General features: G+C 35.8%; 12 protein-coding genes across 12 annotated transcripts; 5 read left to right on the top strand and 7 right to left on the bottom strand. All coding sequences in view use genetic code 12, as the record gives it.

The window, feature by feature from the left end:
* Nucleotides 1-91: 91 nt before the first annotated feature.
* URA3 (orotidine-5'-phosphate decarboxylase) lies at nt 92-886 on the bottom strand (the record flags this gene model as incomplete). Its single annotated transcript, XM_064998129.1, has 1 exon — nt 92-886. One exon carries the CDS (start codon nt 884-886, stop codon nt 92-94), a length of 795 nt encoding a protein of 264 aa, XP_064854201.1.
* A 287-nt stretch (nt 887-1,173) lies between these two features.
* Nucleotides 1,174-1,580, top strand: TIM9 (protein transporter TIM9; the record flags this gene model as incomplete). Its single annotated transcript, XM_064998128.1, has 2 exons — nt 1,174-1,251; nt 1,398-1,580. 2 exons carry the CDS (start codon nt 1,174-1,176, stop codon nt 1,578-1,580), a joined length of 261 nt encoding a protein of 86 aa, XP_064854200.1.
* Nucleotides 1,581-2,040: 460 nt separating this feature from the next.
* On the bottom strand, nt 2,041-3,423 carry DASC09_045280 (uncharacterized protein; the record flags this gene model as incomplete). The annotated part of the gene is made up of 1 exon (XM_064998127.1): nt 2,041-3,423. One exon carries the CDS (start codon nt 3,421-3,423, stop codon nt 2,041-2,043), a length of 1,383 nt encoding a protein of 460 aa, XP_064854199.1.
* A 258-nt stretch (nt 3,424-3,681) lies between these two features.
* DASC09_045270 (mitochondrial 37S ribosomal protein uS3m VAR1) lies at nt 3,682-4,869 on the top strand (the record flags this gene model as incomplete). Its single annotated transcript, XM_064998126.1, has 1 exon — nt 3,682-4,869. One exon carries the CDS (start codon nt 3,682-3,684, stop codon nt 4,867-4,869), a length of 1,188 nt encoding a protein of 395 aa, XP_064854198.1.
* Nucleotides 4,870-5,655: 786 nt separating this feature from the next.
* On the bottom strand, nt 5,656-6,098 carry DASC09_045260 (uncharacterized protein; the record flags this gene model as incomplete). The annotated part of the gene is made up of 2 exons (XM_064998125.1): nt 5,656-5,903; nt 6,056-6,098. 2 exons carry the CDS (start codon nt 6,096-6,098, stop codon nt 5,656-5,658), a joined length of 291 nt encoding a protein of 96 aa, XP_064854197.1.
* A 935-nt stretch (nt 6,099-7,033) lies between these two features.
* Nucleotides 7,034-7,873, bottom strand: DASC09_045250 (uncharacterized protein; the record flags this gene model as incomplete). Its single annotated transcript, XM_064998124.1, has 1 exon — nt 7,034-7,873. The coding sequence occupies one exon, from the start codon at nt 7,871-7,873 to the stop codon at nt 7,034-7,036; it is 840 nt and encodes a 279-aa protein (XP_064854196.1).
* A 308-nt stretch (nt 7,874-8,181) lies between these two features.
* Nucleotides 8,182-9,570, top strand: SES1 (serine--tRNA ligase SES1; the record flags this gene model as incomplete). Its single annotated transcript, XM_064998123.1, has 1 exon — nt 8,182-9,570. The coding sequence occupies one exon, from the start codon at nt 8,182-8,184 to the stop codon at nt 9,568-9,570; it is 1,389 nt and encodes a 462-aa protein (XP_064854195.1).
* Nucleotides 9,571-9,983: 413 nt separating this feature from the next.
* Nucleotides 9,984-12,899, bottom strand: BRO1 (Bro1p; the record flags this gene model as incomplete). The annotated part of the gene is made up of 1 exon (XM_064998122.1): nt 9,984-12,899. The coding sequence occupies one exon, from the start codon at nt 12,897-12,899 to the stop codon at nt 9,984-9,986; it is 2,916 nt and encodes a 971-aa protein (XP_064854194.1).
* Nucleotides 12,900-13,455: 556 nt separating this feature from the next.
* Nucleotides 13,456-13,833, bottom strand: QCR8 (ubiquinol--cytochrome-c reductase subunit 8; the record flags this gene model as incomplete). The annotated part of the gene is made up of 2 exons (XM_064998121.1): nt 13,456-13,691; nt 13,782-13,833. The coding sequence occupies 2 exons, from the start codon at nt 13,831-13,833 to the stop codon at nt 13,456-13,458; spliced, it is 288 nt and encodes a 95-aa protein (XP_064854193.1).
* A 482-nt stretch (nt 13,834-14,315) lies between these two features.
* MNN11 (alpha-1,6-mannosyltransferase) lies at nt 14,316-15,521 on the top strand (the record flags this gene model as incomplete). Its single annotated transcript, XM_064998120.1, has 1 exon — nt 14,316-15,521. The coding sequence occupies one exon, from the start codon at nt 14,316-14,318 to the stop codon at nt 15,519-15,521; it is 1,206 nt and encodes a 401-aa protein (XP_064854192.1).
* Nucleotides 15,522-15,850: 329 nt separating this feature from the next.
* On the bottom strand, nt 15,851-17,776 carry DASC09_045200 (protein phosphatase regulator GIP1; the record flags this gene model as incomplete). Its single annotated transcript, XM_064998119.1, has 1 exon — nt 15,851-17,776. One exon carries the CDS (start codon nt 17,774-17,776, stop codon nt 15,851-15,853), a length of 1,926 nt encoding a protein of 641 aa, XP_064854191.1.
* Nucleotides 17,777-18,451: 675 nt separating this feature from the next.
* On the top strand, nt 18,452-19,098 carry FIS1 (Fis1p; the record flags this gene model as incomplete). Its single annotated transcript, XM_064998118.1, has 3 exons — nt 18,452-18,485; nt 18,586-18,604; nt 18,681-19,098. The coding sequence occupies 3 exons, from the start codon at nt 18,452-18,454 to the stop codon at nt 19,096-19,098; spliced, it is 471 nt and encodes a 156-aa protein (XP_064854190.1).
* Between the last annotated feature and the right edge of the window lie 2,652 nt (nt 19,099-21,750).

Raw genomic sequence — 21,750 nt, 5'->3', positions numbered from 1 at the left:
GTCTACCTGACTCGGCCAAGCGAGTGATCAATAGTTTACACCCAATAGATAAATATATTACAAAGTCATCATGGAATTTTCACGAGCTTACTCATTGAATTCTGTTCAAGTACGAGTTCCAGCCAGCCTCCTGGTATCTCTTTCCTTCGACCAATGGGTCTCTGCCCTTGCCAAACAACCCACGTCCAACAATGATGATATCACAGCCCTCTTTGCCAACAACTTCGGACACAGTTCTGTATTGTTGACCCAAAGCATCGCCCTTGTCATCTAATCCTACCCCTGGGGTCATGACAACCCAGTCCTCTCCTTCTTGCTCCTCGACCTTGTGTTGGGCAATGAAACCAACCACAAAGGATTTGTCGGTTCTGGCAATGTCAATGGTTTGCTTGGTGTATTCCCCGGTAGCAATAGACCCCTTCGATGACAATTGCGCCAACATGAGCAATCCTCTTGGTTCAGTGGTGGTTTCTTCGGCAGCAGCCTTCAAGCCAGCAACGATCCCTGGACCAGTGACCCCGTGGGCGTTGGTGATGTCGGCCCAAGTACTAATCTTGTAAACCCCAGCAGAATATTGTAATTTGACGGTGTTACCAATGTCGGCAAACTTTCTGTCTTCGAAAATAAGGAAGTTGTGCTTCTTCTTGAGCTCCAACAATGGCAAGATGGTGCCATCGTAAGTGAAATCGTCCAAGATATCAATATGGGTCTTGACCACACAAATGAATGGGGCCAATTTTTCAATCAATTCGAGAAACTCTTTGGTGGTGCGGACATCGACAGAAGCACACAAGTTGGTCTTCTTTTCCTCCATGATGGTGAACAACTTCTTCACCAATGGATTGCTGGTCTTGGTGGCTCTTTCTGCGTACGACATACTGGACATATTGGGCGGGTTCTATTGATCAGCACAGAAAATAATAATAACAATAAGAATCGTTTTGAATCAAGGAAGAGAAAGAGGAAAAAAAAATTGCAGAAAAGAAAAAGAAAAAGCTGAGTCGCTATTGATATTACGTAATGCCTCATATGTGATTACGTAACGGAGGGCAAAATTTTCATTTCTCAGAAGGAAGAGAAAAAAAAAAAGTAAAAGCCTAAGGGTGGTGGTGACGCCAAAAGGTATTGTTGTAATCATTATACAAATTACTACAAAATATTCGCTAGACTAAGATGGATCAATTAAACGGCCGTGAACAACAAGAGTTCCAAAAACTCGTGGAACAAAAACAAATGAAAGATTTCATGAGAGTACGTTAGAGTTTATAAACAATATTGAGAATTTACTTTCAGGTTGGAAGATTTATTTATTGTCGAGATTATTTTCTACTGTAACTTCTCGGTATTTTGTATTATATGTATTTCATCGGGGTTTTTTTACTAACATGGCATTTTAGTTGTACTCTGATTTGGTTCAAAGATGTTTTACCGATTGCGTCAGTGATTTCACCACCAAGACCTTGACCAGCAGAGAAGAAGGTTGTGTTTTGAAATGTACCGAAAAGTTCTTGAAACACAGTGAAAGAGTTGGTGCCAGATTCCAAGAACAAAACGAATTGTTGATGAAAAACATGAGATAGGTGAGAAAAGCCAGGGTATTTCAATCTAAAAATTCCTATTTTCCCAAAAAGACGAAATTGATTGACTTTCGATTTAATTTGTATATATTTTTATGTTTTTATGGCCATATTAAATGCTTCTTTGTCTCATGACTTCTTATTGGTTGCAATTGTAAAGTTCCAACAATGATTTTTAAAATCATTATACTGTACCTAATTATCATTGAAAACGAAAACAAATGTATTTGCATAAACAGTACATGGTACAAACTAATGGAATAAAGAAAGAAAAAAAAATATCAAAGGCCAATGACACTAATCACAATTATTGAAGTTACATATTCCTTATCAATAACTAATCATCAAGAAAAGTCAACGAGTCTAATAAAACAAGTCATTAAAGAATTAAGCAAAATTCAACAACTATAAAAAAAAATAAAATAAAATAATAATAATAATAATCTCATAACACTTTCCCTTCCTAATGGCTTGACAACTTCTTCTTTTGTTGTTCAATAATATCACTGGCTTCAGTGATACTCTTCTTCCAGTTTTTCAAGTTACCCAAGATGAATTTCCATTCCTTGGATCCCAATTTATTGCTGCAGTCGTCGTCCTTTTCACCCAAAACAATCACCAAGTTGATTTTGTAAATGCAGAAAATTTGTTTTATTTGATCAATTTTACCTTGGAAAATGTTCAACTTCACGGCATTGATCAACAATGATTCAATCTTGACCAAATCGTTTTGGTAGTTCAATTCATCGGATATTTGTTTATAAGATAATACTGGAGCAATGTTAGAAAATTTTTTAACTGCTTCCTTGTTGTCGGATTCAATGGTGGCTTCGTAATTGTTAGATTCCGCAGCAGTCAAGGCCAAGTTAGCAATTATGAGGAATTCTTTCTTGGAAATAAGAGTCTTAGATGAAACAGATAATTCGGATTCAATTTCTGATTTGTGGTCATTGACAAATGAAGTGAATTCCTTCAAGTTATTCTTTGTAGCGGTGTATAACTTCAATAATTCGAGCACAGTTTTGTGGGTAATTTTAGAAATGTCAAATTGGTAAAAGTAACTCAAATCAATTTCTTTTGGAGTCTTCAAAGCTTGGATCGCCAAGTTGGTGATAACTTCACTGTTTGAGGCCTTGGCACCGTATCTGATGGTAGCCAACTTCAAGATAACTAAAGCTTCGTTGAAGTAAACTGGTTCGATCAATTTGGCAAGAGCGGTGGTGAATTTGATAATTTCGTCTTCGGAACTTTGGCATTCGACCAAATATTTTTCAAATACAAACTTGGTGGAATCAACTGAAGATTTCTTCAATAATGGCTTGATAAGGTACAAGTTTTCTTTAGCGGAGTCTTGATCTAATTTCCCGTAAATTTTCACAATGGTGTTCAAAATTTCGAGTCTCAATTTGGATTTCTCGTCAATCAAGTTGAAGAAAATACAGAGTACACTCAAAACACTGGTGAATTTGATAGAGACTCTGTCGTTGAAAACTGGATTAGCTGATGGGGAAAGCTCGTATAACTGGTTTAATAATATTTGGAATCTGGCGATGAAAGTTGATTCTTCTTCTTGTGTTGATTCTGATTCAAACAATGGTTCGGATATAAAGTAAAACACCAAGTTCAAAGTCGATTCTAATTCCTTATCTGGCAAACCTTTCAAAATACTGACCGATTCAAGGACTTGTTGATAAAATTCTTCGCTAGTTTCAGAAGCTGCCAATTCATTCAATTTGTTGGAAACTTCGTCGTTTTGCGACACCGAAGAAATGATCGAGCCATAATTGGCCACGGTTTCTTGGAAATCGCTATCAATAACGAGATTTGGCTTGACAAGAGTGGTCATTTTCAACTATGTTTTTTTTGTCCCCTTGGGTTCAATTGTTGTAGGCCACCACGCAAACTCTCTTCACTTTCGCAGTGTGATTTGTCGTGAAGAAAAAAAAAAAAAAAAAAAAATTTTTTCGAGTGACACGCGGGTAACTCCGTTCTGGGACGGATTGGAAATTTTCATCAAATTGGAAAACCGCAGGATAATACCAATCACCATCTGGTTGCTGGTTATTGCCAAACTGTTTCTGTGGATTATTGTCATCATATTATAATGAGCACAGCAGGAGCGGCTAAGCAGGCCATTCTTTTGGGCAATTTGCTCAAGCAAAAGTCTGTTCCAAAAGAATTGGGAGTCCAATATAAACAATACATATTGAAAAATATGTTGTTGAACATGAACAAATTGAAAGCACAACAATCACAAGCCAACAAGTTCATTCCTGAGATCAGACGTCAGCACTTTAACAAGGCCACCAACTTGCAATCGCCAAACGATTTGGCAATGTTCAATCACCAAGTATTCAAGTTCAACAAGCATGATGAAATCAACAGCGTAATTTTGGATCGTCAAGTTGCCAAATTGATCAAACAATTTTTAAACGTCAGTGTCACCATGAAGGGCGATAAGACCGCGGCTAACAACTCCAAGGCCTCAGCCGGTGTGGATAAAAAATCTATATGCCCAATTTATATCAGTGAGCCAGTTTTCAAGCACAGTACTACTGAAGTGGAAGTATCGTTCTACTATTACAACAACTTCCCTGACAGCTCGGGGCGTACTCCAAACGTCTACTACAATGAAGACGCCAAGTATTATGTTCCAATCGTCAATAAACTTTTCAATACCCTTTGTGGTACTACTGATAAAGGTGGATTAGCCAACACTTTTGAAGAATATTATGGGAAGAAGGTTAGAATTGTTCCAAAGAAATTGATCTACCCACAAAACAATAATGTCATCTTTGCTAAGTATTTATCTAACCAAGCTCAAAAGAATGCTAGCTATTTGAAGAATATTCCAAGAACACTCAGCAGATGTATGCCAAATATCGCCGATGAAACTGCCGCCATCGATTACAATTTGAAATTGATTGGCTCGGCCGAGGACAAGATCGCCAAGGTGGTATCCCAATCAAAGAACTCTTTATCTGGATCATTGGATCTCAGTAAGATTTATGGTTCTGATTATAAAAATATCTCCAAGAGATTGGTCATGTTCAAGTACCTTATTGGTGCCCAAGTTATTGCCAAGGGTAGATCTCCAGCTAAGGCCGCCATTTCCAGAGCTCAGAAATCAAAGTCTTTCAGAGGTACTTTCAGAAACAAGGTTTACAACAGTAATGTGTTGAGTAATCAATATAAATTGAACCACTTAAAGAGTAACATCACCGTTCACAACAGTCCTTTCGTGACTAAGTTCGGGAAATTCAATGTCGGTGTCAAGTCAAACTATCTTTAAGGTGGGTGTTTATATTTGTTTATATTTATCATGTAAATATATGGAGCTAAATTATATTGAGAGTGATTACCGTAGAAATTTGTTGTATTGTCAAAAACGGTGCTTGAATATTATGCACAATGTAGTTTAATAACATTCAAAAAAGAAACAGCAAAATGGAAAATGGAAAATGGAAAACGGAAACTTGTTTCACTGATAAGTTGTAGAGTTCCTTGTGATCTGTAAACCAGGGAATGATATTGTATCAAAGTGATGAAAAGAATGAGAGTGAAGAACTCATTACCAAGTATAGACGCCTTTGTAAATATGTAACTATATTTATTCTGAAATTATTGGACGTGATATAAAGCGAAAAATTATTTAATAATTTATGAATACTTCTGCTCTTTAAAGTCACACCTTCCTTTTATCAGCAAATGTTTAAAAATCCATCATTTGTATCGCACAGTGCTAGAGCTTTAGATTATCATGGTATAGTCTGGTATAGTCAAAGATTCATCATTCAGTTAAGAAAATAAAATAAAATAAAAAAGATTTCTTATTATTATAGATAGATTATATGAAGCTTTCACTTACTGATATTCCCTAATCAATACCAGTATCAAACTGTAACATTGTAGTTTTCTGTAAGACCCCAAGCATTTATTCTCAATATTATATTGCCGTGATGAAATTGTAGTGAGGAGAATATTCCTCGGTATAAATTCATAACAATACAGTCTAATTTTTTTTTTCTTATTTATTTATTTTATAATAGTAAGCTGCCAATGAAATAAAAAGCTTCATTCATTCTGATCTACTTGACATGTTCAACACTTGCATATCACACTTTCTCATGAATATTTTCAGCGTCCCCAGCATTTCGAAATTATACAATTCAAATATCGCCATCTCCACAATTGTTTCATCACAATATGAAAGTGATGGATGACCTGGTTTACGTTCATATTTGGAACAACTAGACGAAGTTTCCAACGATTTACTTATGATATTAGTGCAAACGGTGGGAGTCCAATCATCCAAGATGGAAGAATCTGATAATTGCTTTATTGTTTAATGTCATACCACCTCTAAATTTATATATGTTACTTCAATAGACAGTTATTGGATTGTGAGATATTAAATAAAAACATGGTGGATGCTCCAAATATATTGGTGTGCAGAACCCCCATGATGAATTTATTACGATATTCGGCAGTGGGAACTTTCCCTCCACCAAAGTTGGTCATATTTTGAGGCCCAAATAGGAAAGGTTGTTGCAATCAATATGCGCATTCACGCATGAATGCCAACTGAAGGAACAGAAAGAAATGGTGGTAAAATAATTAATGGTAGAAATTGATATTATCATATATTTTCCCAGGTAGCTGTGGTTCCAGAGGCAAATTTATGATCTAGCACATATGACCATTGTTTTAGAACCATTCTTGAGAGGACATTAGTGGTAATGATTAGTGAAAGAAGAAATCCAGCTTCAAGCTTCAAGCTACCTTCACTCCGATTTTCAATGAGTTTTACGAAATCTTGCGAATTGCAAATGTCATAATATCCTAATACGCCAATATAGGTTCACACGATACTCTAGAATTTGTCCCGATAAATTAAAAAATTCTTAATATATGGAAAATACCATCTTTCAAAAAAATGCGACGAAAAATAGGGTTCATCATGATATCTCAACAGAGCAATGATGGTCATAAATTTGTATTGAAGATACAAAAGAGCATGACGCTTTCTCGAGAGCTCTCATCTTCCCAAACAACAAGATCTGAAATAGTTCATGTTGACCATTAATGAGTGCGCTAGCAACTAGCCTACCCCTCAACCGTCCTATCTAACAGTGTGCTCTGGGTAATATCAAAGTGATCTAATAATTATTCTCATAGACCGGCTCATGAGTCCGACTTACATGTTATTTAGAACCTCTGCCAAATCAAATCAAATACTAAGTATTTTCAATGTCAATGGCCGGGTAACACCACTATTACAATGCAATCTATTATTCTCCGAAATCATTTAGTCATCTGACTTCGTGGCCAAGCTGGTTAAGGCGTGCGACTGTTAATCGCAAGATCGTGAGTTCGATCCTCACCGAGGTCGTTTTTTTCAATTTGAAAGTTCTCTCATTTTTTTTTCACAATATGTTTCTCTACACTAGGTTGGCTTATTGACGATAGTCCTTCATTTGGCTTTTCTTCCTTTTGAATTTAAGTTTAGGAAATGCTAAATCTGAAAATGAATTATGAGAAGAAAAGTTTCGTGACCCTTTTTTAGTTTTATTTTCCTTCCCAGATTGACAGTCACTGTGTCCGTTCAATACTTGACTGAAATTTATCTCTGATTTGCTATTCAGTAAAATGCTTTTTTTCGACTTGTCATTTGATGGTTCCAAAAACATGTTTATATTGTCCATTACAACATTCGTGTTTTTGTGTTTTTCTTCTTTATCCAACTTCTTTTGATCAACCAGTTCATCGCTGAGAACTATTGTCTTAAGACGTTCCACTTTTCGCTTTTTCTTGCCTGAAAATGCATCAAAATCTTTTAGAACCTCATTGATAAACTTCTTTTCATCAAATGACTCATCAATACCGAGTAATAAGTGCTGGGAATCATGTTTCTGTTGTATGATTATTCTTCCCATATTGGTTTCTTTACATGCATTAGACAAGTTGGGACCACCAAAAACATACTGCGAGAAGTCTCCATTATCTTCATGACTATGCAATGTTGGATTTGTGTCTAAGTTCTCTAGGCTTGCCATAAATGTTGGGTAATAGCGCTCATCTTTTCCTTCAGTTATTATGTAATCCAACCACTCAGTATTATTTGATCCATCAAAATATTTCTTCAATTTCCACAAATAGTTCGAGTCCTTGCAAATACATCTTGAATGGGATGAGCAGGTAGAGAGGTGCTGTTTTAGTAACAGGTCTTTCTGGAGAATGTTGATATTATGCTCGTTTAAAAGCGAGTCTAGTTTTGCTGCCAATTGTGCCGCCATAATTTAATTAAGAACGCTCCAGTGATTTAAAAAGCTAGTTTTCCGTGATAAAAATATCATTAATTATGTATAACTTTGATTTTGTGATATATCAACGTCGGTCATGTTGGGGAAATTTCGTGATTTACCCTATTATCGCACTTCGGCGTGCGCAGAACAAAAAAATTTCAACGATGGACGATGAGAAATTAAGGGAAGTTGACGTTTCAAAAAAAATTTATAAACCCTTCCATCCATTCCCCCTAGATAAAGGAACAAAAACTAGACAAGATCTTCTCTTGCTTATTTAATAAATAGCTAATTATAAAATGTTGGATATCATTGATTTTATCGAAGAAAAGGGTGGTAACCCTGAAATCATCAGAACTTCTCAAAAGGCTCGTGGGGACTCTGTTGAGCTTGTTGATGAAATTATTGAAGAATACAAGTACTGGACCACCGTTAGATTTGATTTGGATGCCAAGAACAAGGAGCTCAATAAGGTACAAAAGGAAATCGGTATGAAGTTCAAGGCCAAGGAAGACCCAGCTGAATTGATGGCTGTCAAGGATACCCTCGTTAAAGAAAAGGCTGAATTAACTAAGAAAGAACAAGACGTTGACAAACAATTGAGATGGAAGGTCAACCAAGTCGGTAACATTGTTCACAAGTCTGTTGTCGTTTCTAACGATGAAGAAAATAACGAGTTGGTTAGAACTTGGTTGCCAAAGGGCGTTGAAGAAGTTGGTGATCTCGCTACTGCTACTGGGAAGCCTGCTGCTTTATCACACCACGAAGTTTTGTTGCGTTTGGATGGTTATGACCCAGAACGTGGTGCCCGTATCGTTGGTCACCGTGGTTTCTTCTTGAGAAATGCCGGTGTTTTCTTGAACCAAGCTATGATCAACTATGGTTTGTCTTTCTTGGCTAAGAAAAACTACACTTGTTTGCAAGCCCCAGTTATGATGAACAAAGATGTCATGGCTAAGACCGCCCAATTATCCGACTTCGATGAAGAATTATACAAGGTTTTGGATGGTGATGATGAAAAATACTTGATCGCTACCTCTGAACAGCCTATTTCTGCCTACCATGCTGGTGAATGGTTTGAATCTCCAGCTGAACAATTGCCAATCAGATACGCTGGTTACTCTTCTTGTTTCAGAAGAGAAGCCGGTTCCCACGGTAAGGATGCCTGGGGTATTTTCAGAGTTCACGCTTTTGAAAAGATTGAACAATTTGTCTTGACTGAACCAGAAAACTCTTGGGAAGAATTCGACAGAATGATCGGTAACTCCGAGGAGTTCTACCAATCCTTGGGTTTGCCATACAGAGTTGTTGGTATCGTTTCTGGTGAATTGAACAACGCTGCTGCTAAGAAATACGATTTGGAAGCTTGGTTCCCATTCCAAAAGGAATACAAGGAATTGGTTTCTTGTTCTAACTGTACCGATTACCAATCCAGAAACTTGGAAATCAGAAGTGGTGTCAAGAAGGCTGCTAGTGCCAAGAAGGAATACGTTCACTGCTTGAACTCCACCTTGTGTGCCACTGAAAGAGCTTTGTGTTGTATTTTGGAAAACTATCAAACTGAAGACGGTATCATTGTTCCAGAAGTTTTGAGAAAGTACATCCCAGGTGAACCAGAATTCTTGCCATTTATCAAAGATTTGCCAAAGAACTCTACCAGTCAAAAGAAGAAACAAGCTGGTAAATAAATTTAATTCTCTTAATGATCATTGGTTGATGAATGTGAACTTCACATTTTTTTTTGACTATATTTTGTTTCTTTTTCCTTACTATTTTCGTGATTTCAACTCCCTGCTGGTAGCGGCACTACCCTACACTTATTTTGCTAATTATTACAAGGACTACAATTATGTAGCTTGTACTGTCGGTATTTTATAACTTATTCATAGAAGCTTGCTTGCTAAACATGAATTATAATATATTTTTTAATTGAAAAAAAAGCAGTTTATTTTATCATGTAGCGCGAATGAAGATCAAAACAATCAGAAAAAAAAAAGGTGATACAGGAATTGATGGGCCATAATGAAGGTAGGCAGAAAAAAGCAATGGGAGATACCATCAGTAAAATGAAACAGAAAAAAATACATAGGAAATTAGAACCTCATTTGTTTTGATCGCTGAACATAGAATACATGTTAGAATCATAATTTGAAGGGCTATTGTAGAATGGGATACCAGCCTGCGAGTTTTGCATTCCAGAGTTGTCTTGTTGTTGCGATTGTTGGTAAGATACAGGTTGGGATGGTAAAGGTGGGGCTTGTTCATATCTAGAAGGGGCTTGTTCATACCTAGAAGGGGCTTGTTTTGGAGGCAACGCTGGTGGTTGGCTACTATAAGACCCGTATAACATTGATAAGCTTTGGTTTGATGAAGGCTGTTGCAGAAGTGAATGCGGAGTATATTGTTGCTTTATATCTTGAGGAAGTGGAAGGTTTTGTTGATAATAGGAGGATTCAGGAGTGCTCATCGAAATGCTTGATTTTTTTGGGATTAATGGCGATTGACTCCAAGAGGTACTAGAGACGGAAGAATATCTATTCTGGTTAGCAATATCCGAAGAATAAATGTTATTACTGGTAGTAGTTGTAGTCGGAGGTCCAGCTGTTGAAGTACTCAAGTTCAATCTAGCCAATCTTTCATTGAGGTCATCAGATGATGATTTTGGTGCGCTGCTAAACCCTTGCAACTTCCTGGATTCCTCATTTCTGGCAGACACAAAAGAAGTAGCCTGTGATTCTAGTTGATTCAAAAATCTTTTCAATTCATCATAGAATTTTATACCATTACTAACGCCAGTGTTCACTGCTCTGTATCGACTTTCAAAATCCTTGAGAGTTTCGTACATTTGGAGCTTTTTTCCTTGTTTCTTAGAAAACTCTTGCTTCTTATCTTTGACTGTAGAATTACTATTCAATGCACCAATATTAACTTTAATAGAATTCATGATCGAATTACGTTTTTGAATGATTTTTTCAATTCGAAGTTCATAATGTTCAAATTTCTCAAGCTCTTTGGCAAATAAAACCTCCTTAATTTGATTCTCTGGCATGTCTTTATTCATAACCAAAACATCAGAAATATCATCTTCATGGATTGTAAGTTTGTATTCACTAAACATCAATCCCATCTCTTTTTGCAAATGGGCCAAAGCGCTCAAATCAGCTTCGATAGTGCCAATCAAATCTCTGGCATCAGATGAAGACTGGTCGTCGATGTCTAATAAAGAATTTGAATTAAGATCAAGTAATGAGGCTGCCTTGTCAGCTGAACTACTATTGGTAAAAAAGTAATCTCTCAACTCTTTTTTGAAGGCTGAGGCATTTCTTAACAACTTATACAATGGTTCAATTTTGGCAAAACTTTCAGCCATTTGTCGATCTGATGACTCAGTTTGAATCAAGTTTCTCTTAACTTTAATTAAATCATTCTTGATTTCCATGGACGCCAATAACGAATCTGTCTGGGACCACGAGGCCCCATATTTCAACTTATTCTCGTTGTATTTTTGCTCATCAGATCTCAATAAACCTTCGCACCTGGAAATAATATCAAGAGAATTCATCCTCTCTTTTTGAAAATTTTGAAAATTTATTTCAGACTCCATTTGAATTTCTTTACTCAACGGCTTCAACTTGTGCTTATAAAACTCCTTAAATTCCCCATCAAAGTCCAAAGCACCACCACTATCATCATCTTTAATAATAGCCTTTATGTCATTTACCGATTTCGGTAAATTCCAATATTCACAGAAGGAATTCACAGATTCATTGGAGACCTCAATTTTTTCATCAAGAGTTCTTAATCTTTTAGCCTTTTCTTCAGAATAAATAGAATTATATTCATGGACCTTTAAAGGAACTATTCTTTGAAACAAGTTCTTGGCTGACTTGTACTTGATAGTAGGGGAGCTGAAAATAGATTCCAATTTGGTGGGTCTCACAGCGTCCATTGCTTTGATAGCGTTCAAATTGAATTTTTGTGGAATAGAATCATGATAAATATAATCGTTATCCCTCTCCAATGCCACCAATTCTTTTGCGACTTTTTCCACAAGGTCTTTGATAGATTCCGCTTTAACCAATTGAACAAAGTTTTGCTTAGTGTCATCACTAGACGAGAAAGCTGTCAAAGGAACAGCTTTTGCATCATTCAAGGAGTCAGAACAGCTTTTCATATAACCAATGGCCTCTCCAAATTTGTTTGAGTTTGAGAAAACCAATGATTGATAATAATTGGCAAGAGCTTCAAAGTAATGTCTCTTAATTTTGACAATATTACTCCAATTCTGGTGAGAAGTGAACCAAATATTATCACTAATTAAAGTGGACAATAATTCATGGGACGCCTTGTAGAGATTAGCTGCGGATTGGAATAATTTGGCCAACAAGGAGTACTTCCCGTTGTCTGGCTGATTAATCACTAAATTTAGAGCGAAAACTTCCTGAGCCTGAGCTAGCATCAATTTGGCCAAAAACTTAACTGTAGTTTGATTCATATCGTTGCTTGGGGCATGAAGGAAATTCTCAGATACAAATTGGAATACCCCGGCGGCATTTTGGTAGTTTGATAGAGCGTTCTTGAAGTTTTGGGTACTATTTTCAACATCTTCATCAGTCTCGTGGTCATTATATTGATTATCCGCTATAACTGAAAAAAGAGCACCTAAATTGAACAATACTGATGCCTTTTCAAAAGCGATAGAATGTTGAGATACCTTTGCGCTTTTATTAAATGAATCAGACCAATTAAACTGAGCATGGACCCCACCACCTTCTTTAGGGGAAATTCTCATCTCCAACAACTCCAATTCAGTGTAATAGCGCAAATAAAAACCTAACCCTACACTATCTTGGTTACAACCACTCATCTCCTCTCTCAACTTATTGAATTCCGCAGTCTCCTCAGAAAAGTCATTCCAACTACCATAAACTGTGAGAAGATATTGTTTAATGGCCTGCTCCCAATCGACAGATTCTGTTTCCTTCAAAGGAATCCTCAACATCGGTAATTGCTTCATCTTTAATCAGTTATTATTTATGTTATTATCGTAGATAATTAAGTATCTTCAGCTGATGACCGATGCTTCGTGGCTATCAATAACTTTTGCCGCTTGTCTTTTCATGGGCAACCATACAGGGTCTGACACCCTGTATAATTAAATCACACTTATCATCTTGATTTGATATAGCAAACCACCTAGAGATTTGGCTAAACCACAGATAGTAATATCAGAAAACAAAGAATAATTATAAACAGATGACAACATACAGTAATTTATAAAAACTAGCTATCAGATCACTAAATTACATTTGCAAATTGCATCAGATAAAAAAAAGAAGAAAGTTACTTCACCAATTCAATTTACAAAACGATCAAATATTGTGACAACGTAGATGAAAATAGTATATTAACGAATATCCATTAAATGCAGATGGTGGTTTTTGATAGAGTTTAACAAACGATGTGATATATGAGAATCCACACAATCATTATATACGGAAATGCATTGAGTTTGGAACATTTAGAAGGGATAGGATTGTAAAAAGCATGGCTGTAAGTATTTCAAGGATAATTTAAACATTGACTCTTTCCAATTCTTCTCTACCAGCCTTAGTGTACAAGTATTCATTGTAGTCTCTGGCATTAGCCCAGACGTACCAGACCATGGAGCATGGAATGATGATGTACAAAGCTTGAGACTTGATTCTTCTGAAGGTGTTGAAGACAGCGTTGTGGGCAACGTGAGCCAAAGGTCTTTGGGCAAATGGAGAAACAGTGTAAGTGGTGACACCCTTTTGCTTTGGGGAACCTGTTTGTGTGAACGTTAGTATTATTATAACCTATAACCCATACGAGACGACTACTCAACCAACAAAGAATACAATGATATTAAACATACCGATGTTACCCCACCATCCCATATAAGTTTTACCGCCGTGACCGCCAGACATTTTGAGTTATATATTGATAGTATTAAGTAGCGTTACGTTATGTGTATAAGCTGTAGGCCTTCTTCATATTTTCACTCTCATTTTTTTTTTTTTTTACCTTTGCCTGACTTTATAATTCCCTATTTGTCATTGGCGGCCCACTGGTTACAGATACCCTGGTCCGCACCTCCTTTTTTTGGACCTCCACGGAACGGCACGGGATACCGCACCGGTATTCTATTTTTTGCTCCAACATCACGTGACTGATTCAGAAAAAAAAAAAGAAAACACACACAAAGTAAATCACCACAAGGATGAAAAACAGGCACACGTTTGAATGATCTGTTTGGGGCAAGGAACTATAATCAAGATCATATCATAATTTAATATTCACTGTACTGACCCTTCTTTTTTCTTTCAGCTCCTCAGATCAGTCCGTTAAAACCTTAATTCTCGTATTTTATTTGTTCATTCAAAGATTTGTTTGGTTTATTATTATCATCATGCATTTGGCCTTTCCTCAAAAGAATTTCAAGCCCAAAGCGGGAGGGATTTCGATATTTGCAAAGCTCCAAAGAAATAAGAAGTTTATTTCAATTATAATATTCCTCTTCACCCTCTATTACTTATTATTCCGCGAGAGTTCATCTGCTTTCTTCAATTTGGATTCAAGAAAATTACCAGAAGCTCACGGGTTATACAATGACGAAACATTGACCACAAGAACCCTCATTTTCCCACCAGTTGAACACGCTCCATTATTGAAACAACTTGGTGTTAGCTTGTTATTCCCAGTCGCCCATAATGGAATTGACAAAAAAGCTATCTACGATCAAGCTCCAGCTCTCGAGGAAACTGCAAAGGACACCCTCGAAGATCAAACCAGAAACGTCAGAGAAGCATTCAAGAACACTGGTAAATTGGTTTTCGACCACAAAAATAGAAAATCTCCAGAAGTGGTCATTGTGACTGATATTGATTTTGAAAAATATGAATTGAATCATCTCACGAAAATTGTGCAAAACAGAGTTGATTATGCCCAAGCAAGACACTATGGTATCTACGTTAGATGGACTCAAGAATTTTTCCCAAGTGTCAGCGAAGATAAAAATGATAATAGCTGGGTCAGACTTCTCATATTGAGAGCCGCCATGCACGCCTTCCCAGAGTCCAAATACTTTTGGTATCTTAATCAAGATGGTGTTATTGTGAATTATGACGCCGATATCATTCAAACATTATTGACTCCAGAAAAATTGAACCCATTATTATTGAAAGACCGTCCAGTTGTTCCTCCAAGTGGTGCCATACATACTTACAAAAATACCAAGCCGGAAAATGTCAAGTTCTTGATCACCCAAGATGAAAGAGGTCTTAACACTAACTCTTTCATCATGGTTAATGATTTATATGGAAGAGCTTTGTTGGAATTCTGGTCTGACAAATTATACAGAAACTATAATAATTTCCCACTCAAAGAGGCCAGCGCTTTGATGCATATTTTACAGTGGCACCCAGTTATCCTATCGAGAACTGGGTTAATACCCGCTAGAACAATTGCTTCATCCCATAGTGTGGTTGAGAATACCGATGAAAACAATGATATCTTTTATAAGAAGGGTGATTTGGCTGTTATCTTGAAAGACTGTCAAATTAGAAAATCCTGTGAAACCGAGTTTGATACGTATTGGAGCAAGTTGCATAAGTGATTGCTTTCGTTTTTGTTTTGGTCATTCATTCTTCTAATATTTGCTAGACAGTGGTATGTCATAATTTATTCATTATATGTCTATCTTCTTTTGTGTTTTTATACTTTTCTCTTTTTTCCGCTTAAATATGAAGGACATTCTTTGTATCATTTAAAGCTTCTTTAATTTTGAGTTTTTTTGTTCTTTTTTTAAATCTTTTCTTTCAGCAAGATCTGTGAGCTAAATTGTTAATGGATATAAGGAATGAAAAATATTATTAGTACCAATAAATCTATAAATCACAAAAAAAAGAAAGGTAAAGATGTAATAATGCTGTTATGAATGTTTCATTATATATTCTTTCTCTCTTTGAAATCTTGAAAGTACTTGTAAATTTGTCTTTTCCTCTCATCACTTAATTTTGATTCATTGCTTAATCTCAGCTTCTCATGTTCTTCAAAACACATAAAAAAATGTTCAACACTAATATCATCGCAATCCATTGCCCTGCTTTTTTCTCTTTCTTTATTAACATTCTTTTTATTTTTTAATATTGTAGTTACTGGTTTTTCGTGGTTCATGATTAACGTCGAGCCGGATTTCAAATTTAAAGATGACGAGGATGAAGTCTTTGTATTTCTCTTTCTAATACTTTTTGTCATATCTTCATATTCATCTTCATCATAAATTAACAATTGGGAAGTATTATTGAATTGAATGGAAGTGCTCTTCTTGACTTTTTTCTTCTGACCAAAGAAAACAGATTCTTGTAACAAAATATCAATTTGTGAAATTGAACTGGTTGACTGAGCACTTGAACTGAAATTGTTTGCTGTCCCAAAAACCGTGTCTATATCTTCATGTCTGATAGTTCCCTCATTCAAATTATCAGCAATATTCCGAATGTCGTCATTACAATTTCTAAACGTTGGAACATCAACGATCATTGAAATCTCATTAATGCCTTGATTTGGAGGACTTGGACTCGTACTTGTTGCCGATAAATTGATTTTGCCCAAAACGCTTTTCATCAAATCAAAGACCTTGGAATTTGAATAAGGACTTCCTTCTGACTTATTTTTCTCACTTGAAATTGAACTATCATCGATAGTATCTTCAAAAAAAGTTAACGGAATGCTTGATGCTGCCGTTCCTTCACTGGCTACTGATAAAATAGAGTCTAAATCTTCATCATTTTTCAAAAACTGATGGAAGTTACTGCTTTTGCTCATCTTGGAATTACATTCTTGATCTGAAATATTACTACCAGCCATTTTGTCACAGAATTTCATTACAACGTCTGGATCATTTATCGAAGACTCATTCACGGAAGAAAAATTGGTAAATGTAGATCCTACCCGAGTTATTTCAGAAAAAATATCAGATTCTGGCTTAATTCCAAACTCTTCAGTGACAATATCTGAGCTTTTAGTTCCTAATAGAACAATTTTATCTATTTTTTGAGGCACACTTTTGAAGGTCTCGTAGCAGCTATATTTTTTATCTTCAGATTGTTCCATATCATTCTCGCAATGAATTGGAAGATTTTCGTTATTTGTTTTTTTTCTATGAGGGTTCTCTTTACCCTCATTTAAAGAGCTTTTTAAAGAATGAAGTATTCTCGAATCTTGTGCGAATTTTCTTCTCCATGATCTTTCTAATACTCTTTTCGGCTCTCTTTCATTACTGAACGCATTGCGTCTAGTGCTTGTAATATAGTTTGAGATTGAGATTGGCGATGTATTATTTTCTTTTTTTTTATACCCTAAGCTAAGCCAGCCTTGTTCTCTAATTTTTCGTTGACTTGAGCGAAGCTTCCCTTTTGAAATAGCCGGAGAAAAGAAAGCAAATGGGTTGGAAGAGTTATCGGAATCTTCCAAGAGATCCGCTATTGGCTCGAAATCATAAATGTTCAAATCCTCATCATCACTATCAAAAAATAACTGATCTATGAGTTCTGAGCAAAATTGAATATTCTGGTGAATATTGACGGGATTTTGGTTTGACACTGAATCCGAATCGCACAATTCATTGTTTGAAGAAGAGTCTTTGTTGGATTTGGAATATGAATCTTCGGAAAAGTTGGAAGAATTTGGTGATAAAATAATCGGGTCTTTGGGATAATTCTTTCTGTGACGTTTGAAAACGTCAAAAATTCCTGATGCTCTAGAGTTAAGCTTTTTAAATCGAGTTTTTCTTTTCCAGCAGGACTTGTGGCCATTATAATAGTCCGTGGTGGATAAAGTCGAGAAAATAGAGCGGGGACTTGAGTGCATTTTTATTTCACTCACCTAGAAGTGACTTTAAGATATTCTCGTGAGAGGCGTTGTTGTTTTGTTGAATTGTTATTGGTATTAAGGGCAAATATTACCTCTTTTATTTTTTGTAAGTTCAATTGATCAATCTGATAAAGTATAAGAAAGATATTCAAAGGGTTTTCACTGGCCACTAAATCAGATGACGATTTTAGCAAATTAATATGGCAAGAGCACTGAAATACCCTCTCCGCTTTGTTTTGGGAGGAAAAAAAGGTGGTCAATGATGACAGCAATGAGGAAAGAAAGATAAAGGAACTTTTTGTTTGTGGTAAGGGAACTCAAAAGAAAAAAAAAAGTAATCCAATAATGCATACATCATCATTTCCTTTCGGCATATAGTTACATTTGCTAAGCTTCAAAACTATTTACAAGATCATATATTGTGTGATTGACTTACGACAAAGGAAAGCCGACATGCTTTGCTCACTTGGTTATAGGCAAATCTATAATCGGATAGTTGGAGAACGAGTTTTGGACCTTCACATGTTGACACAAAAACGTTTGAAGCCCCGTGCGCCAAAACTTGGGAGAGAGGCAAAAAAAAGTGGTCTTCTGATTTGATGTTGTTATAGCAGTAGGCAATGTGGATATATATCTTTGAATTGCCCGCAAATATCCAGTTTTTATTCGATAATGACGAAAAAAGACTCTGTGAATTACTTGCCTGGTATGTTTTCGTATTTTTTTCAGAATGGAAATGGTTTTGTGCTACTTTTATATTTGTACTCTCAGAGATAGAGATCCATACTAACATGATTGTTCTACAGCCCTAGCAGATGCCTACGAGTAAGTTAAGACTATTATATGTAATGTACACGAATATTATTGTTATTTGAGAACAATTAACTAATTATTTTTGAAGTCCGTTATCCGCGGAACAATTAGAGATTTTAAATCAACAGGTCATAAGCGAAGGTGAGATGGCCTCAGTTCAGTCAAAGTTCAATTATGCCTGGGGTCTCATAAAATCAGATCTCAAAGAAGAACAAAAACTTGGGGTTAAAATCCTTACTGAAGTGTTTAAAGACTCTCCACAAAGGAGAAGGGAGTGTCTATATTATTTGGCCATAGGAACGTATAAATTGGGAGACTACTCAGATTCTAGAAGATACGCCGAAGCCTTGGTTAATCACGAGCCTGATAATGCGCAAGCTATTGCCTTGAAGAGAATGGTGGAAGACAGAATTTCCAAAGAAAGCTTGATTGGTGTTGGAATTATTGCTGGTACTGTTGCCATTGGTGCGACCGTCTTGGCTTCTTTATTGAGAAGAAGGCGCTAGAGAGAATTTTTTTATGAGCTCATATTTATTGATTTGTGATTTGTTGTTTTGCCTTTTTGTTTAATACCCTCTTTTATCTCTCTCTTTGGATATACATTCATATTCATACTTTGGAAAGTTCTACCTATTGGCTGATAGGTGTGTACTCTAACTTCCGCATCGACCTGTGGATCCGTTTGCGGCTTTAGAAGTCTCATATTTCTCTTTGTATCTTTCTCTCTCTTTGTGTAAATAGTGCTGTTTTCTTTTCAGTTTTCTTTTCTTTCGTCAATTTATTTTCTACTTATAAGAACAACATTTTTGACATTATTTATGATTTAGTATGGGAATGGTTGTGTTGTTACCCGTAGATTGTAAAATGAATTAGCATATTTGTAAGATCAAATAGGGAACCAATTTCATCATAGTAGCTAGTCATCTTTTCCTTTCTCTTTTCTCTCGTTTTTTCTTCCCTGTGAGTATTGTTGACTTTAGAGGATTATCAATAGAAATATCACACATTTTTAATAATCAAGGAGACTTCATTTTGCAGTGCATCATACCGGTAAAAAAGAACCAAAATACCATCTTTTCAATTTCTTACACTCTTTTTTTTTTTTCCAAACCATTTTTTTTCAGTGTGGCTATAGAATATCTTGAAAACCATCATGTACCATTAATGGTGTCATTAGTGACAAGTTCTGCGAGATTGATGTTGATTTTATGCATATTCTCAGACCGATGTAATACTTATTTTATGCCCAAAGATGTAAAACATTTGATTTGTATAATACCATGGATGTCTAATGAAGTCTCTAGATTAATCCAAGTGGTATGAGAAACTTCAAGGTCACCTTTAGCAAGTAATGTTAGCTAGCGCCTCTAAAACGTTTTACTTGCACGGAATGCTTGCAAGGGGTCGGGGGCTTTTGGTCAACCAAGAAGTCTCCTACTTACAAAGAGAACCTATATGAATGATGATTGAGTGTCAATGGTGTGTGACATTTTAAGAATAAACTCTGGTTGGCAGAATATTTTCTTTATTTTTTTTTTTTTTTTTTGGTTAAGCTTTTTGGCATCAAGTATATTTAAGCTTCTTGTTTAATTTTGAAGTTATCATTTCTAATATTCGGCATTGTTACTAAATAATAGTTGAAACCAGACATTATGATAGATACATTGTGGGTCTAAAAGTAGATAAATTGCCATAGATCTCACTAAACAAATTGGGCATTAGAGCATATTTTACTAGCGTGTTTTCCAAGATCGCTTTTTTCTTTTTCTTTTTTTTTGTTTTCAAGCTAGAACATGATGTTTTTGATTAGAGCCATTTGTCAAAAGAAATAAGAATGTGGAATGAGAGGACTTATCAGGTAATTCAGAAAATAAGGTTAAGCTTGACATCTGGCTGAACCAATCAAATAGACATACCGTTATTTAGTGACCATGCTTGTTTTTGATTGTATTTCGGCTATACTGTTTGTTTCAAAGACGATGAATAAAAGTTTTTCGAATCTGAAACTTTAATAAGCCAGATATCGTAGAAAAACCGATATCGATATTACGGGTTTTTATCTGTTAGTATTCCCTTGCCCCTATTATTATGATTATTTTATTGTTACTACATCGAATATAAACGCACACGATTGTTGCTATTATAATAACTATTGTGGATTGTTTGGTACCGACTGTTCTCGCATTATTAGTATTATGGAGAAATCTCTCCCGTGTGTTTCACTGCATTTGTTCTAGACTTTTTTTTTTTTTATTGTCAACTTATGTTGCAAATCAAGCACAACCATACGACGACGCAGTGATTAAGGTATTAAGTGATAAAGCTCACTCAAATGTGTATTACACGAAATAAGAAGATGGGATGCAAAATTAAGAGTATCTTCTGGGAGCGGGGGAGATACAAATTTTATGAAAGCTTAGCTAACTATATGACACAATAAATATGAAAAAGTATCATCCTGATGGTTGTTGAACAATTGATCGTAAATTGGTACCCATGACCTTTGGTATACGTATATACACGCGCAGATACCAGCATGGTTGTGGAACATGGTTTACTTATTGATTTGTGCCTTAAATAACACCAAAAAATTATGTAATACGATTGCACAAAGTACTGGGTGGGCAATTAAGTAAGTGGAGGAATATAATAAGTGTGTTTTCATTCACTTTTCCACAGCGATAATCATAATATTTCCATTTGGTGAAACAAAAAAGACCTTAGAAAAGTGAGATAGATCTCCCTTGATCTTCGCCTGTTCGATCGATTAGGGAGATCGACTGAAAAATCAGATTCGATTCGGTCAAGGATGTGGACAAAGCAGGTACAGTGCAATGTCCACAGAATACACCGATGAAGAACATTGATGACAAAACCCAGATTCATGGTTGTATAAATAATACCTTACCTCCAATAAACTTCCTGGTAGAAAATCTGTAGGGAGTTCCTGATGATCCTTAACAAATTAAAGACATAATTACCTGGTTTCCTTTCGTTCTTGGTTCGTCTCTTTGTTTCTGTTTTCCAGATTTAAGGAACAATCCTGGTTGCTCTGCAACAACAAAAAAAAAACATAAACAAAAAAAAGTGCTTTTTCCAATTGTCAAAGGAGAAGATCCGATTTTCTCATCAAGCATAATCCAAAAAAAAAAAAAAAC

This window comes from Saccharomycopsis crataegensis (genome assembly GCF_037102585.1).
Source record: "Saccharomycopsis crataegensis DNA, jcf7180000000084, whole genome shotgun sequence".
Classification (NCBI taxonomy): domain Eukaryota; kingdom Fungi; phylum Ascomycota; class Saccharomycetes; order Ascoideales; family Saccharomycopsidaceae; genus Saccharomycopsis; species Saccharomycopsis crataegensis.
The sequence above is the reverse complement of the archived record's forward strand: the minus strand, read 5'-3'. Positions and strand labels throughout refer to the sequence as shown.